Genomic DNA, 16153 nt, shown 5'->3' on the forward strand with positions numbered 1-16153 from the left:
GCACGCCTGAGGCAGAAACTGCTGCTGCAGCTCAGCGAACAGACCAACTTTCCGCTGACTGACCCTTAACACTAAATCCTGATTAACTTTTTAAAAGTTAATCAGTGGGTTTTCAAATGCTGAGAAGTGCATACCCACATAAATGTGAACACATGCATACACAGAGATAGTGTCTGCTAATGAAGGGGCACAGCAAGTATCTCAAATCCTTCCAGTCCTTGCTCAAATCCTTCCAGTCCTCCTATGCCCCACCAAGCTTTCCCACATGTTATCATGTAAAGACCACAGGATTACAATGTACCACATGAATCATCCGCAGACCAACTTCTCTAGAGGGTGCATTCAAGCAGGCAATGGGAACTCTGACCCTGCTCCTTATGCAACTGATGCCACTGGACTTTACACAGCTCTGCAGCGCTGTTTCATGGCTCTGGGAAGTGCTGCTGCAACAGCAGCACCACCAATTTGCTCTCACCTCAGCTCGTATTACTTCCACCAGCACCTCTGCCTCTTTAATTTTAAACTCCGTGAAGCTCCACCACCACGACAGGCAGCAAGATCCCCCTCCAGCAGAGTCCCGACCCCCCTGCTCAGGGACAAGCGTCATACAAGAGGTGCACCCGCCTGCCCTCCAGCCGCAGGACTCACCTGTTCCTGAAGCAATCTAAATAAAAAGTTCAATACATCGGCTGGGTTTTCTCAGGCTGCGTATATATATACAGCACTGCCTTACAACCTGCTCCTCCTGGCCTCATACTTGGCAGGAGGAAACATACAAATACAGAGAAAAAAAAAAAACAACAAAACAACAAACCAAAAAACAACGGAAAAACAACTATTGCAAATTATGCGCTGGAGGAATAATAAAAGCCAGCTTTCCGGTTACCTGACTTAGCCACATGTCTCTGCCCCCACACTGCAAATTTTCCAGCCACGTATGGCTGTCCCAGCTTCATGTGTCACACGCCGGAGCCCTGCCTCCCTCCGGCTTGCTCCTGCTTCAATCACCCCATAAGGAAGCGCCGTCCTCCTCCCCCGCGCTGCGCTGCGCTGCGCTCCGCCCGCCGCGCTGCCCCCTCTGCTCCCTCCCGCTTCCCAAAGGAGAGGCTCGGGAGCCGCGTCTTCCTAAAGGAATACAAGCCTCAGGGAAGGAGGAGGCAGGGGGCAGAGAGGAGGGGAAAAAAGAAGCTCTAGACTTACTGCAACTACAGGAAGTGACTTAATGTTGTACTGAAAAGGTTTTCGGCGGGGGGGAAGCTCCTGTTTTTCCAGTCTCCTTGGCATACTTACGAAAAGCTTTGCCTGCAAACAGTGTAACTGCTTTCCTGGCATGCTTTTGGCTACCACAGCACGTCCCGAGCTATAGAGGAGGACGCTGCTCAGAAGAGCCTACCATCCACGGTTCGGGAAGAGAATAGCATGGAGGCACAGACACAGGCACGCACATGTCAGAGACACAGCACTGGGGCTGGCCAGGTCACCTTAGTACCTCTGTTCTGCAGTGTAGACAGAGGGTTCGACAGACACAAACAACCCCCCCCCGACCACATGTTTCTGCTGAAAGACCAGAGTGTCAGTGTGGTGTGGTATTTACTTACAGATACACCCAAAATAGCCATCTAAATACCACTGGAAGCAAAAATACATGCATACAAAACCACTTCAGACACATGAGGACACACAGCTCAGTGCTGTCCAGTAGGACTGTCTCAATGTCCCAATGTCAGGCAGGGGAACAATCTCCAGGACTGCAACTGCCATGGAGAGAATGAGAGCATATTCTCTAAATTACTCCTCTTCCTCACTGAAGTCAGTACTCTGTTCCCAGATTCTCATGCTGGCTCCGTTCCCTGCAGACAAACTCTCCACACCCCAACACCTCCACACCCTAGGTCGGTCCTGCCTGCACCCTAGGTTTGTGCCCACTCTCTCCTTGACACTCATTCCCTGTACTCTTCTGGATTCTTTTTGCCTTCTCCTCATACTTTATATTTCTCAACCATTTTCTCCCTGTATTTCTTACATCCATTTGCTTGCACCACCAATTACAGACCAAAATCTGGTTATACTCTCACCCCTCATCTCAGGTTTGGTTCTAGTCACTTTACCCAGCCCATGTAAATTCAAGCTCCATCAATTTTACTTGTTGTCCCATTTTCCCCAGTTCCTTTCCTTTGCTTGTCTTGGTCCTTGTCCTCCTACCTAGCAACATCTCTGATTTTCCCATCACTACACCAGTGAAGTCAAACAATTTCTCTAAACTGTCCTTGGGCACAATGTGTAAGTGTTGGATGGGGGAAGGAAGAGCAGACTCTTCCTCTGTGAAGGGCCTAGGACTTAAGAATTAACGCATCTTTGGAAAAAATATTCATAAATCCTCTAAAAAGACATGCAAATCTCATGTTCAGTCATGGGAATCAAACTGGGATCTCTTATGTATTTTGTTCTTCATGGAATTAAGACTGCTAAACAGAAACCTATAAAAAATACAGTAAGAGAGAAACAACCACTCTGACACTGAATCCCTCAATAAACTTCTCTACAACATTTGCAGACAGCTCAGTGTCTCACAGTGAAATCTCTCTGGTCCTCAGCTTGAGCTGGCAGCACTGCTAGTACTGAGTTTGTTTGTGGTATAAGCACAAGACGTGCCTGGAGCTGAGAGCCTGCTGCTTCTCCTTAAAACAGCACAGTGATCATTCCACCCATGCGACCCCAGTATTGTCAGCTGACCCCTGGAGAACTTATTGGAATGTTAAGACAAAAGGGGATCAGGCATGCAATCCACTACCACCACCAACACAACACCGATGCAGCTTGCAGGAGCTGTGCCAAGCCTTTGTGCATTTTGTTGTCTCAGAGAAAAGTCAAAATGGGCGTGCCTGCTAAACATGAAACAAAACAAAATGGATGGCTGTTTTGAAGCAATAAAAATGGTTTTGTTGGTTCCAAAAGGGGAAAAAAATCTAATAAAAATGAAATTAATAAACACCTAGTAAGGGTGCAGCCTTTTCAGCCCTTAGGTTGTGGATGAACCATGGATACATTCACTTCCTAGCTGTGGTGGGTGAGTACCAAACACTACGTCAGCAGGTACCCCAGATTAACCTCAGTGTCCCTTCATGCCCAAAGACCTCAAGTGAACCAAAGATCCTATGCCCACACACATAGAAATATTGCAGCAAACACTACACAGTACACAAACACTCTTGTTAAGCTCCTTGTCTCATCCTTGGCCAGCTGATCATGGACACTGGTGAAGTTAGAACTATTCCCTAGCCTCTGTAGTGTATCAGGCAAGTGTTAATCACAGGTGCAGATGCACAAACACATGCACTTTTGTCTGTACAAATGCTGCAGACACTCTTCTTTTTGTAGAAAAGGAAGGTTGGAAAAGATCTTTAAGATCATCAAGTCCAAATGCAATGAGACACAAACACATCATGTTTTAAAGCCAGTACCAGTGAAGCAGAACACTCTGTGAAGCACATAGAGACCTCATTGTGGTACTGTCATTATTAATGCATTTCTCCAGAAGTACACATAGACTTCATTTCTCTCTCCCTGCTACAGGATAACCATGGGCAGGACACAAGTAGCATTTAAAAAATGTACTCCTCACTTTCTGTACCACTGGGACTGACTCTGTCCAAACATTCCGTTCTTGCCAACTTCTATTAAATTATATCCTATCCAATGCACTACACAAGAACATCAGTATATTAAAATATTGAGTCAGCTCTACCTGAGTCCACATTAATCATGGCAGCTTTCAGACCAGGAGAACTGGAAAAAGAATAGAATATTTAGTTTCTGTGCCACAGGACTTCTCAGGAAGACAAAAGCAAGGGAAATGTGGGCACATATTGAGTTTTGGTTCTGCATGCTAGAAAACCTTTATTGTAGAGCTGACTTGGAGGGTCCAAGAAGAGCAAACAGAAGATGTTATTTCCAACTGAAAGTCTGAGGTGCCTTGAAAAATATCATATGTTGAGCCCGCTATCCCCATCTGGTTATGATATCTGCTCTAATGCATTTTTATCATGGATTTGACTACTACTAAAGTAGTATTTTTCATTGAAATATTGTTATGAGCAACAGAGTCCTTCCAGAGTTATGGCTTAAGACAATCCATAAAGAATGTTGCAAAGGAAAAAAATGCAGAAGCAATAGTTGGCATAAATGGAGTCAATCAGTATTTTTATATGCTCAACTTCAATTTGAAAGTTTATCTGGGCCAGGAAAAGGAATTAAAAAAGAAAAGTTCTGACTTTTTGATTCCTTACTACAACAGAGAATAAACTGGTGAATTTTCCCCTTCTCCCCCACCTCCAAAATACTACTTTCATTCTTTTTTTTTTCTTCACTTTACTATATATATAAACATCAATCTCACCTTCCAAAAAGATCCAAAACTTAAGAGGCCAAGCACTTTTTTTTTTTTAAAAGCAAAACTGAATATTTGACCATTTTTCTTTCATTCTCCTTTTCAAGTGTTCGCATTTGAATATAAGTTAAACAAAACCACAATAAAATCTCTTGGAAAATAGACCTTGACTTTCACACTCATTTTGTCCGTTTTCTCTTGGCTAGCAATATACAGGAGATGCCATGAAACTACTTGCTCCCCAACTGTTCAATCTAGGTTCTGTTGTTTTCAAAAGTGCTGGTGTGGAAAAGTCCAAAAACTAACCAGTTGACCTCAAAGATTTTTTTTTTAATTCCAAGAACCTAGAGAGAAAAACTTACAGAAACAGCAAATAATTTCTGTACTTTTCCAGACACAGCAGGAGCGTCAAGTGTTTGATTTTCTCTTTGCAGTTAAAGCACAAAGTGGCAATGTGAAGCACACCACAGGTGTGGAGTACACACTGCCCCAGCAGGCACAACAAGCCAGCAAGCTGCTCATGATCGTACCCTGGGGCTGGGTGCTGGCCTCAGCCACCCTTCCTGCAGCACAAGGCTGTGGTGCTGGGATGGCCCAGCTCTGCTTGTACAAGAACACTGCAGAACTGCACAACTGCCCAGAATGCTACACTGTACTGTGGATGTGGCTGATAACGCCTTCATCTCTTTTTCTGCCATGGAAACCAACCAATAAATACTGCCTTGTAAGGAAGGTAGGCTGTTTTGCTCATACTCAGCTACAGTCATGCTCTAAGCACATGTGATATAACTCCTGATGCACCTGATACTGTTGGGTATGGGGTACTACAGTCCAAACCAGAGCTCCCCAACCAGAACAGGCCCTGCTACCAAACCCACACTTAGAGGGATGGAGGATTCTCCTGTTACAGAGGAGCATTTACTGCATATTTTACCAAACAAATAAATCTCTGGTGTAAAACATATGCTGCAAATTTAATTTGAAAAAAAATGAGAAGCAGAAAACTGGGAAAACACTTAAGTTTTTAGATTACTTTTCAAAATTTATGTGCCAATACCCCAGCTGGAGAGCTGACTTTTAAATCTGACATCTAAATACTCAGTGCTTAGGGTGGGGGTTATAATCGGAAAATGGGGGATAGCAACTTCCCTGATAATAACAGAGAAGGGGTGAAGCTGTATAGTATTTATATGGGTTTTATTTCACAATGTACATGCTCCAGCTCAGGTATTTGCAGTGGTCAAGCTGCAGAAATGTGAATTAAGTCAATTAAGAGTACAGTCAATTCTTAAGGTACAGAGATGTAGTACCTTAAGTCAATGAACATAAGCAGCATCAGTTGAAAAGCGATGGTTCAGATGGCTGCTGTGTTTTGCTTGCTCTGGGAACAAACACCAGGGCACTGGGCTAGGATGGCCCATTTACCATGGGCAACTTTGGTAAAAGAAGGAATTTAAGGAATTTATCTGCTCTTTAGGATGATTACAGCAACAGGAGAATAAACAATCACAGCCACAAACAAATAACATTAAAAGCATCACTACATGCCCTCATAGAAAGTGCCTCTCCAGCTTTCTCGCAGGCCCCCCTGTATGTGCTCAGAATGTTGCTGGAAGGTCTCCCTGGAGGCTTCACTTCTCCAGGCTGAACAACTCACACTCTCTCAGCCTGTCTTCACAGGAGAGATGATCCAGTCCTCTGATCATCTTAATGACCCTCCTCTGAACTCATTCCAACAGGTCCACATGCCTCTTATGCTGGGGGATCCAGACCTGGACACAGTATTCCAGGTGGGGTCTCACAAGAGTGGAGAAAGGGTGGAGAATGGCCTCCCTTGACCTGTTGGTCACACTTCTGTGGATGCAGCCCAAGATGCAGTTGGCTTTCTGGGCTGCAAATACACATTGCTGGCTTATTTAAAGCTTCTTGTCAAACAACATCTCCAAGTCCTTCTCCCTGAGGCTGCTCTCAGTCCATTCTCTGCTTAGCCTCTATTTGTGCTCAGGATTGCCCTGATCCAGAACCTTACACTTGGCCTTGCTGTACTTGAGGACACAGGCCCACCTCTCAACCCTTCTGGATGGCATCCCTGCTCCCTGGAGTGTTGACCACACCATGTGACCTGGTATCCCTGGCAAATGTGCTGAGGGTGCTGCCACTGATCATGTCACCAATAAAGACATTAAACAGTGCCAGTCCCATTACTGACCTTGGGGTGGGGGGTGTCACTGATCTTCATTTGGACATTCAGTTGTTGAGTCCAACTCTTTGAGTGCAGGCATCCAGTCTATTCTTTATACATCTATCAAATCCATGTGTCTCTGGTTTAGAGAGGTGAGACAGTGTCAAATACTTTGCATAAATCCAGGTAGATAATATTGGATCTTCGATCTTTCCTCATCCCACCATCCACTGTCACCCCACCACGGAAGGCCCCCACATTTGTTGGGCATGGTGTGCCCTCAGTGAAGCCATGTTGGCTGTCAGCAAACGCCTCCTTATTTTTCATGTACATAATTTTCAGGAGGATCTCCTCCATGATCTCACCTGGCACTGAAGTGAGGCTGACTGGCCAGCTCTTGCTTTGGTACTGGTGATCAGATGGATGCACTAGTCTGGATGTCCCACTGTCACCTCCTCCTCAGGGCTCAGTTCCTCAACCACAGAACAATTTCTTAACCTTGAAGAGGTTAAGAAGAGACTCTAGCTTTTATTCTTCTCTTTGGTAGATGTTTGCCAGCTACGACAGAGCATTTTGGTGTCACATAGAAAATGCTCAGAATGCTTACCAGCCAGCTAATCAAAGGAGTTTATATCTAGTGAATAGCCCTTTTGGTGTTAGAACAGGGTATTTCAAGGTCACATTACCCATTTTCACACTGTTAAGTGTTTTCTTTCACATGGTACAAACAGACTTACCTACAGAATTTATATCTGAACATCATATACCCACAGCTAAAAGTTATTTCTGTGAGCTGAAAGTAAAAACCACCTTCCAAAAACACACCTCTTAACCCTCTCTAGATCTTTTAATGTCTAAAACTTTTACTTCTAGAATCTGTGAACTGAAAACTTGCAGCTCAAACAAAAGTTATTTTAAACTAGAAAATACATACTATAAGAAAGTTGTGCAAATTAATTAATCCTGAATAAAGAGATAATATTTTTTTAAGAGAAATATGTTCCTGGGGAAGTAAAAAGCACAATAATCTTAAGAGTGACTGCAAAACGCCCCCTATTGAAATTCACAAGATCTGCTTTATATTATTGACAACTCCTTTATTTGAGGCTGATAATAAATCTACTTTTTAATATACTTGGAATAATTCAATATCTGTCAGTTTTGTCTTGGAACATCTTGTGTGTGCACTACCTCAAGGCCATTAACCACAAAAACTAAGAGGCTTGCCTGTTTTGCCTCCATCCCAGTTTCTGACTCAGAGGTCCCAAGGGCAGTGAGTGGCAGGAAGCAGGGCATGGGTGGGAAAGGACACAGTCATCAGCTTTGTCTGCTAAATGCCCCATCAGCAGCAAGGAAGAGCAGAGCAGAAACCGTGGTGGTGACTGCTCCTGTTACCAATGCACTGCCACCTCTGGACAGAAACAACTGGAAACAGTGGCTACTTTGGCTAATTGCTGTTGCAGCTCCACCTGTGGGGTGAGCTGTGGCTTTGAGCATGACCAGCAGGTCCACTGTCAGGCAAGTCAGCAACAGCCTTAGTTGCATTTCACTGATGTGCTTCCCACATCGTCCTCCACCAATGCCCCATTAATGTCAAGCAATGTAACTGAGAAAGAAACACCTTATCTTACTGAAAGCAAGTGATGAACACGAGGTTGACTCCCAGTGTTGGTGAAGCACCTTGCTGTCCTCTGTGACACAGGAGAAACCCCACAGCTCCCCCACCTCCCTTGCCAGCCCTTGAAAATGTGGCACACCTGCCCCACTCTTCCAACAGTACATCATCCATCCCCTGTTGCTTCAGTATCACAGTAAAAGTGACAAAGGAAAAATGTAGTTACGAAGTCCAGGACTTGAATCCACATAGTAGGTTGGGCTTCACAATACTGAGGTAAAAGGCTGGTAAAGCAAAAGCGCCCAATTTTTTTTCTTCCTTTCTTATTTATCCAAATAATCTCCCCAAAGAAGTCATGGATGTAAGCAGGGTGTTTGCCTGAAAACGTCTTTTGACACAAAAGTGCATCAGTGTTACCTGCTGAAGCACAAGCAAAGAAGGCTGCATTCCCTTTCTATCCAAGAACAACTGAATCACAAAACCAAAATATTTAGATTTATAATGCCATTACCCTTCTGTGCTTATAAATCTCTGAAGAGGTGAGAAGTGGAGAACAGATACATAGGGCTATTGTAACAGGAATAACCACCAGAAAAGAACCTGGACTCCTGGGATATAAACCTGCTGTGGAGTATTAAAACTGATTTACAGTTTCAGTTTTGTCTTACAGCTGTGCACAGAGTGGAAAAAATGGAAGAATTGTCTTCTGCAAGAATGGTTCAACAAATATTTGTTTTTATGAGTCCTGGAAGGACATTATTTTGTCACATGCTTGCCTCCATAAGAAATACGGTTTATGCTGCATAATCAGTATGATATTTCGAACACTGGAAATTGTTCCCTCCTCCCCTTCTTTATATTAATCTAGTACTGATTCCTTCTATGAGATGTGTATTGCTTTCCCAGCTTCAAAAGCCTAAGCGATTTGCATTTGCCAAAAAAAATTGGAAGCTTTTCCTCTGCATTTAAACTAGCTCAGAACAACAAACTGATTTTCTGAAAACAGTTTAAAAATAACTAAAACCAGTGCTTTATAATTGAAAGTCTATGAAAAATACTCAAAATTACCAGCTTTGAGGGCAACAGCTACCTTTCTGCTTTTGAAGTGATGCTTTGCAGCAAATAGGTGCACAGTCCCACTCCCTTCTCTAGAGCTTTCACAACGCTGATCTTCCATGAGAAAACTTGAGCTTTTTGAAGGAAACTAACTACTGCGTATATAGGGACGAAAACACAGAGGCTACCAGAGGTGCCTGAAACCCCAAGTGCAAACTCCCTTCAGATGGCAGCACTTGTGACACAACCCGACCAACCCAGCACCACTAAAAACATGAAAAAACCCCTCTACCCGTCCCAACTTAATATCCTGTCAGAATATCAAGGGCTGGTTTTAGCAGAGCCAGCCCCTCACCCAGGCCCATTCTCACTCACCAATCCATGAGAAGCAAACCTCTGGATGTTAACGTGTTCCATTTTTCAGCAAATTAAGGCTGAAGCACACTTTCCTTTGCCTTAAAGGGACTGCATAGTCCTGACACATCAGCAGGCAGGGAGCCCAGTGGTTGCTACAGAGCATTTATTTATACTCATTTGGAATTTCCTGAGACAGTCCCAGCCCGGCAGCCAGCCCAGCCCAGCGTCAGCGGTTTCCTTCACAGCACTTCACATGCAGTGCACTTCACGCGCAATGCCTCTGGTTCCCCACGGGTTAAAATACTTGAAATTGGTAGCAGGACAAATGGAACTCTACCAAGTGACACACTAAAATGATGTTGGGTTTCTGGGCTTTTTTTTTTTTGTTTTGGTGTGGTTTTTTTTTCGGGGGGGGGGGGGCGCGGGGGGTGGTAGGCAGGGGTTGGTGTTGTTTGTTTTTGTTTTGGTGGTTTTTTTTCCTGAAGAAGACAGATGTAATTCCCAAAAGGGAATTTTCATTTCAGGTCACTTCTCTTCCACCCTGTGCTCTCCCTTCCTCCCCAAGCCTTTCACCCCCACCCACCTCTCATTTCTCACTCCTACATGTGGACTGAGAGCACAGAAAGGTTCATTGATATAATTTGGGCAGAACAATTACCCTTGTTGTAACCACCACTGCTTGCAATTTTGTCTGTGTTACATTCAATCCTGTTTTATTTATGCTTCTCATATGCAGGTTATAATTTGAGGGATAAAAATAAAACTTTTAGTATATGTTTTCTTTTTTTTTCTAAAACACATCCAAAATATGCAAGATATCCTTCATGTTAGTAGTAGCACTTTGAAAACAATGCACCATTTTTCCATATTCAATTTTCTTGTTTCCACGTAACACCAGGTATTAACTCAAGTAAGGATAACTGGAATTCTAGATGCAAGAAGACCCACTTCTCAGGATCATAAAAAGAGCCTCAAAGCCCTCAGCTCCATCTCTCTTCACCTCTGCTTACAACAGTTGCTCTTAAAAGGTGACAGACTCATTTAACAAGGGCAAAGGTCCTAATATTTCACAGGACTAAAGGAAAATAACTTTATTTTCATGTTTTCCATGCAGATTCTCAAGAACAGTTAAAAATAAAAAGGGAGGGGGAACATGAATTCTCAAAACAATTTCCAAGTTCATTGCAGACTGGAAGAGCTATGCTTCAAACAGAAGCAGGATCTTGTGCTGAATTGGCAGGAGCAAGGTCCAAGTCCTCTGCAATACCTTCAGCTAAAATTGCAGACTTCCAGTAAAAGTGTTTCCTGAATGTCTTGATAGTTTCAGTGGTATTTAATATGAAGCTAAGTAATATACAATACTTCCAGGCATCAGCTTTTGGACTCTAAAGTAGGTTCTGCCCTCTAGGTAATTTAAAATTATTTCCTTGAATTACAAGTCATTGATGTATCCCGTATAAACCATGAGCTCACAAAATAAGTCTGAAGAACACAACTTGTTTCATCTATGGACCACAAAGGTATTGAATTTTAAATTAACTGGGTTTGGTCTGTGCTCTAACAACCCCATGCATGAAGAAAAGCAGCTCTCCACAAAATATTATTTGGGAACAGTTCCTAACCATGGTTTGAAGCTTCTGCCAGAAGACAGAAAAACTCTAGGGCAGCTGACACTCAACCTATGTTTTCAATTCAGGAAAAAAAGGAAAAATTCAGCCCTTTAAACACTGCCTGGCCTGCAGCCACCACTTTGTGCTTGCTGCTTTTTAAGTCCTATTTTTCAACCAGCCAGGTGAGAATAAGCAGTGCAAAGCAGGATTGTGTGTTAGTGGTGGGCATCTCTAGCTCCATCAGCAGGGGAGATCATTAAAATAGCCATGTAGTTTTCTGTTGTGAAAACAAACGTGACACTTGGAATAGGGAGGCGAAGAGAAGAGAATGGCCAGAATCCAGTTAGGATTCTGCTCAGAGAAAAAAAAAATCTTAGCATTAAATGGTTTCATTTTTCTAAAAAAAGACAGCATGATATCCTGTTTAGAGAAGAACAGATTTTAGCAGCTGTCTACACATGCTCCATCTGTTTATCATTACTCTGCGGTTTTGAGGGCTTGACATTTGAACAGGCACTTCATCAAGTCATGCACCTTGAGTGGACTGTCCTCAAAACTGTTACTCAGCGGGCTGAAAAAGACCTCATGAGTCCATACAATAACCCAAAGCGTGTATCAGCACATCAGCCCTTGTCCAGCAATTCAAATATGGAGGCACCAGTTAAACCTAAAGGCAAAGAGCATATACGTATTTATTTTCTTGGCCTTTGAGACCATTAAAATGTCAAATAAACTCATTCAGCTACTGTTTGCAGTAGAAACAAAACTGAGGTCAGAGCACAGCTCCCCAGCGACCAAAAAACCTGACTTGGTCTGAAGCAGAGGGAATGTAAGGTTTGGTGCATGGGCAGCCATCCAGCTGATAAATTCTTATCTAAAAAGCAGGTTATTTCACACCCCTTTTGAAAACAAAAGGCAGAGAGAGCACAATGGATCTGTGAAAGGCGATGGACGAAACACAGCTCTTTAAAACACATGCCTCCAACAGACCATTTCCTCTGCAATGGTGTGGCTCTGCTTGGAAAGAATGAAATAATCTGCCTGATTACAGAGATCCAGTTCAGGGGAGAACAGAGCTTGGCCATACCCACTACTGTCAGGTTTATGTTCCTATCCCCAAAAACAGCTGCTGCATTTTGACGCAGATTGGATATGGGGTTCTTCTAGATTTTAATTTGTGAGAGAATGGGCACGTGCTATTCTGTTTTTTTTCTTTACAGCCTTCCAGAATTTGGCAGCTGGTTTCCAGAGAATGATTTAAAACCTGCTAGCCATTGAGGTCAGACATGAAACTGATCTGCCCAGCTATCTCCTCTCTAGCAGATGCCTCTGGAAGGTCATAAGAAGCAAGCAAACATACTTCTTCCCTTGGTGTACAGAAACCTGCAACTCCGAGACTTCCCAAGCTGGGGTGGTCCAGGATGGGTTTTAAGTCACAGTGTCAAATATATGTTTTCAGGTGCAACTGATAAATGCTCCCCATATTACTGTTAAGTGTACATCTAGTTTGGAATCACACAGAACGAACTTCAACTACTTGGTATTTTGTGTATCCTCAGGTAAGTAATGCCAATCTGATTGCCTGAAAAAGCTTATGGTAAGAAGTTTTGTTGTGGGAGCAAGTAGACAATTCAAGCCTTCATATCTGGTGATTTTTTTTTTCTTAGAATCATAAAATCACAGAAATTTTTAGGTTGGAAAAGACCTTTATGATCATCAACTATTAACTCAACACTTTCAGGTTCACTACTAGAACATGTCCGTTCCCAAGCACTGCACATACACATCTTTTAAACACCTTCAGAGATTGCGTTTCCACCACTTCCCTGAGAAGCCTGTTCCAAACTTGGCAACTATTTTGGTGAAGAATTTCTATCCAACCTTCCCCGGCACAACTTGAGGCCTTTGCCTCACATCAGTCACTTGTTCCATAGGAGAAGAGGCTGACCCCCACCTGGCTACACACTCCTTTCTGGCAGTTGTAGAGAGTGATACAGTCCTCCTGAGCCTCCTTTCCTTCAGGCTAAACAGCCCCAGCTCCCTTAGCTGCTCAACTTGTGTTCCAGACCCTTCCCCAACTCCACTGCCCTTCTCCGGTCTCCCTCCAGCACCTCAATGTCCCTCTTGGAGTGAGTGGCCCAGAACTGAGCACAGGATTTGAGGTGTGGCCTCACCAGTGCTGAGTACAGGGGGACAATCCCTGCCCTGCTCCTGCTGGCCACACCATTGCTGGCACAGGCCAGGATGCCATTGGCCTTCTTGGCCACCTGGGCACTGCTGGCTCATGTTCAGCTGCTGTCACCAGCACCCCCAGGGCCTTTTCCTGTGGCAGCTTTGCAGCCACTCTGCCCCAGCCTGTGGCACCGCCTGGGCTTGCTGTGACCCAAGGGCAGGACCCAGCACTGGGCCTTGTTGAACCTCACACCACTGGCCTTGGCCCATGGTCCAGCCTGCCCAGATCCCTCTGCAGAGCCTTCCTGCCCTCCAGCAGATCAACACTTCTGCTGGAGTTGGTGTTGTCTCTAAACTGCATGAAAGTGCCCTTGATATGCCCTCATCCAGATCATCTATAAAACCCTCAAACAGAACTGGCTCCAGTACTGAGCCCTGGGGAACACCACTGGCGACCGGCCACCAGCTGGATGTAACTCCATCCATCAGCATCCTCCAGCTTGAGGCCTGGCCATCCAGATGGTTTTTTACCCAGTGAGCAGTGGGTAAAGCCACTGAGCCATGAGCAGCCTATTTCTCCAGGAGAATGCTGTGGGAAACAGTGTCAAAGCCTTACTTAGTCCTGGCAGAAACATCCACAACCTTTCCCTCATCCACTAAGCAAGTAACTTGTCAGAGAAGGAGATCAGGTCAGTTTACCAGGACATCACACAGTAGCAGAACTGATGATGGACAGTAAAGCTGGACTGGATGAAGAGATACTACATACATTTTCACAGAGAGATGTCTCTCCTGCTGCTGTGGTGGTGACTTGTTCTGTGGGCTGAAATGGGGTGGCTGAGCCACATTTATGTTTGCAGAGTTGTAGTCTTACAACTTCTCTCTGTAAAGGGACAGGTAAGTAATTTTCTCAAAATTGTCAACATTGCATTTTCCAGAGCACTGAAAATGGGTTGTGAAGAAGCAGAGGAAGGTTGGGTATCAGTCTACACTCTTCAGGGTACAGACTTGGAGAAGTCCCTTTGCATCCCTGGGGAGAGCTGGGGAGAAACCAAGCACTGGAAAAAGGCACTGAGTGTTAGGGAGCAAAAAGGGAAGGACAAGCATCCTGGCAGACAGAGTGTCTGAGAGAGAGGAAGGGAACAGGGCTGTAACTAATGATGACGAGGGAGAATGGTGAAAGTCTAAAGGGTGATGCAGTGGGTGCACAGCCATGTAAGCACACTCAGGTCCTGACAATCTTACATGCTATTTAACAGCCATCTGTCTCCACATACAAAAAACAGACAACAGGAGCAGAAGAGCAGAGAATGAATACTTTTTTTAACTTTATATCTTAAGATATGGAAAAAGATATCTAAAATTAAAGAATCTGATGGAGGGAGGGGAGAAGAGGAAAGGGGGAGAAAGGACTTAGCCATGGGCTTACTGAAGTAAAAAAACCCTGGTGACATTTGTAAGTCCTTGAAACCTGACTGCCCTGATCTTACCTTTATGCTTGTATCATATGCAAATATTAGTCCACTTTTTTCAACCATGGCCATGCGCTTCCCTTTATTTTCTTGCACTGTACTGGTTTTTTTTTGAAAGCTGCACATTTTAGATTTACGAAGTGTACATGTGAAGTGTTAAAAATTGACCTATTTACTAGTATTAGACCTGAAATTCCAGTAACAGCAGCAGAGTTGCACAAGTGTTTCCTTTCTATTACTTGATCTGCAAACCATATGACAATGCTCCAGGCAGAAAGGTTGTGTGAAGCAAGGGTAGGGAAGGGGCTAGGACAACCAAACATGCCCCTCAGCAGTAAGAGACTGCTCCAGACAAGGGATGTCTGGTTTACATAGGGCATACAGTCTGCTCCCAATTATCAGGTAATTTGATCCTCATCCTAATCTGACCAAACCTTCGAACTCAGATATTAAAAAGTCTGTGTCCCCTGTCTTCCCCCCCTGCCTCCCCGCAGCTTTCAAACAAATACAGAAGGGCAAAACTATCACAGACAGGCCCTTATATGTTGAAGGAAATCAACATAATGTTATAAAGAAAAAAATACAAGAATATGTTAATTTAAAAAAGAGGAAACAGTTCTATAAAACATTAATTACAGTGCAAGATAACTAGGGAGAAGACACTGGGCAAAATAAATGGATGGACTGTGAAAAGGGGTAAGGGTCACATTACCTACTTCTACAGGTCAGAAGGTTTTGCAAAAGGTAGGGAAGGACAGACAGAAAACATGAACGAGTATGACTAGATTGCACACTCACCTACCTCTCCAAGTGTCTGAGCATTTAGTTTTGTCAAAGTCTGTGTGAAGAGTCAGAAGAAGAAAGTTTTCAGTTCTTTTCTGAGCAGACAGCAGAGCTTTGACAGCCTAGTCCAAAATCAGTAAGAAGTCACAAAAAACTTCCAAATTATATAAAAAAGAACAAATAAGAGACTGAGAATATGCTCTAAAGAGTTTTAGAGAGATAGGGAGCAAAAGAGCCCTTTTTAGACCTGGTTGATCTGCGAATTCTCCCCAGACACCCCAACCTATATCCCACAGCAGAGGTTAACCACTGCTTTCTGCCAATGTGGTAAGTGTAATTTCTGGATGAAATCAGAGGAGGGAATGACAGAAATAAAAAGAGGAGGATAGACACAAGCATGCTGCTGTCCCAAAGCTCAGAGCTGGTTACACTGGGACATCCTGGCAGAAATAGTACTCTGCTACCAAGGGGAGTCATGTTACCAGAGGAAGGAAATGGAGATATAGCAGCAATGCCAAC

General features: G+C 43.8%; 1 protein-coding gene across 2 annotated transcripts in view; it reads right to left on the reverse strand.

Annotated features, from left to right (window-relative positions):
* Positions 1–16153, reverse strand: part of KANK1 (KN motif and ankyrin repeat domains 1) — a 119789-nt gene that overhangs the window by 27283 nt on the left and 76353 nt on the right. The window contains exon 1 of one of the 2 annotated variants that reach the window (XM_066569339.1): positions 887–990. The exons of the other annotated variant lie outside the window; for it this stretch is intronic. Coding sequence (XP_066425436.1) covers positions 887–956 — 70 coding nt within the window. The 5' untranslated portion in view covers positions 957–990. Of the gene's footprint in view, positions 1–886; positions 991–16153 lie in introns of those variants that run through there. 2 annotated transcript variants of the gene reach the window in all.

Source organism: Molothrus aeneus, chromosome Z (assembly GCF_037042795.1).
Source record: "Molothrus aeneus isolate 106 chromosome Z, BPBGC_Maene_1.0, whole genome shotgun sequence".
Taxonomy (NCBI): Eukaryota; Metazoa; Chordata; class Aves; order Passeriformes; family Icteridae; genus Molothrus; species Molothrus aeneus.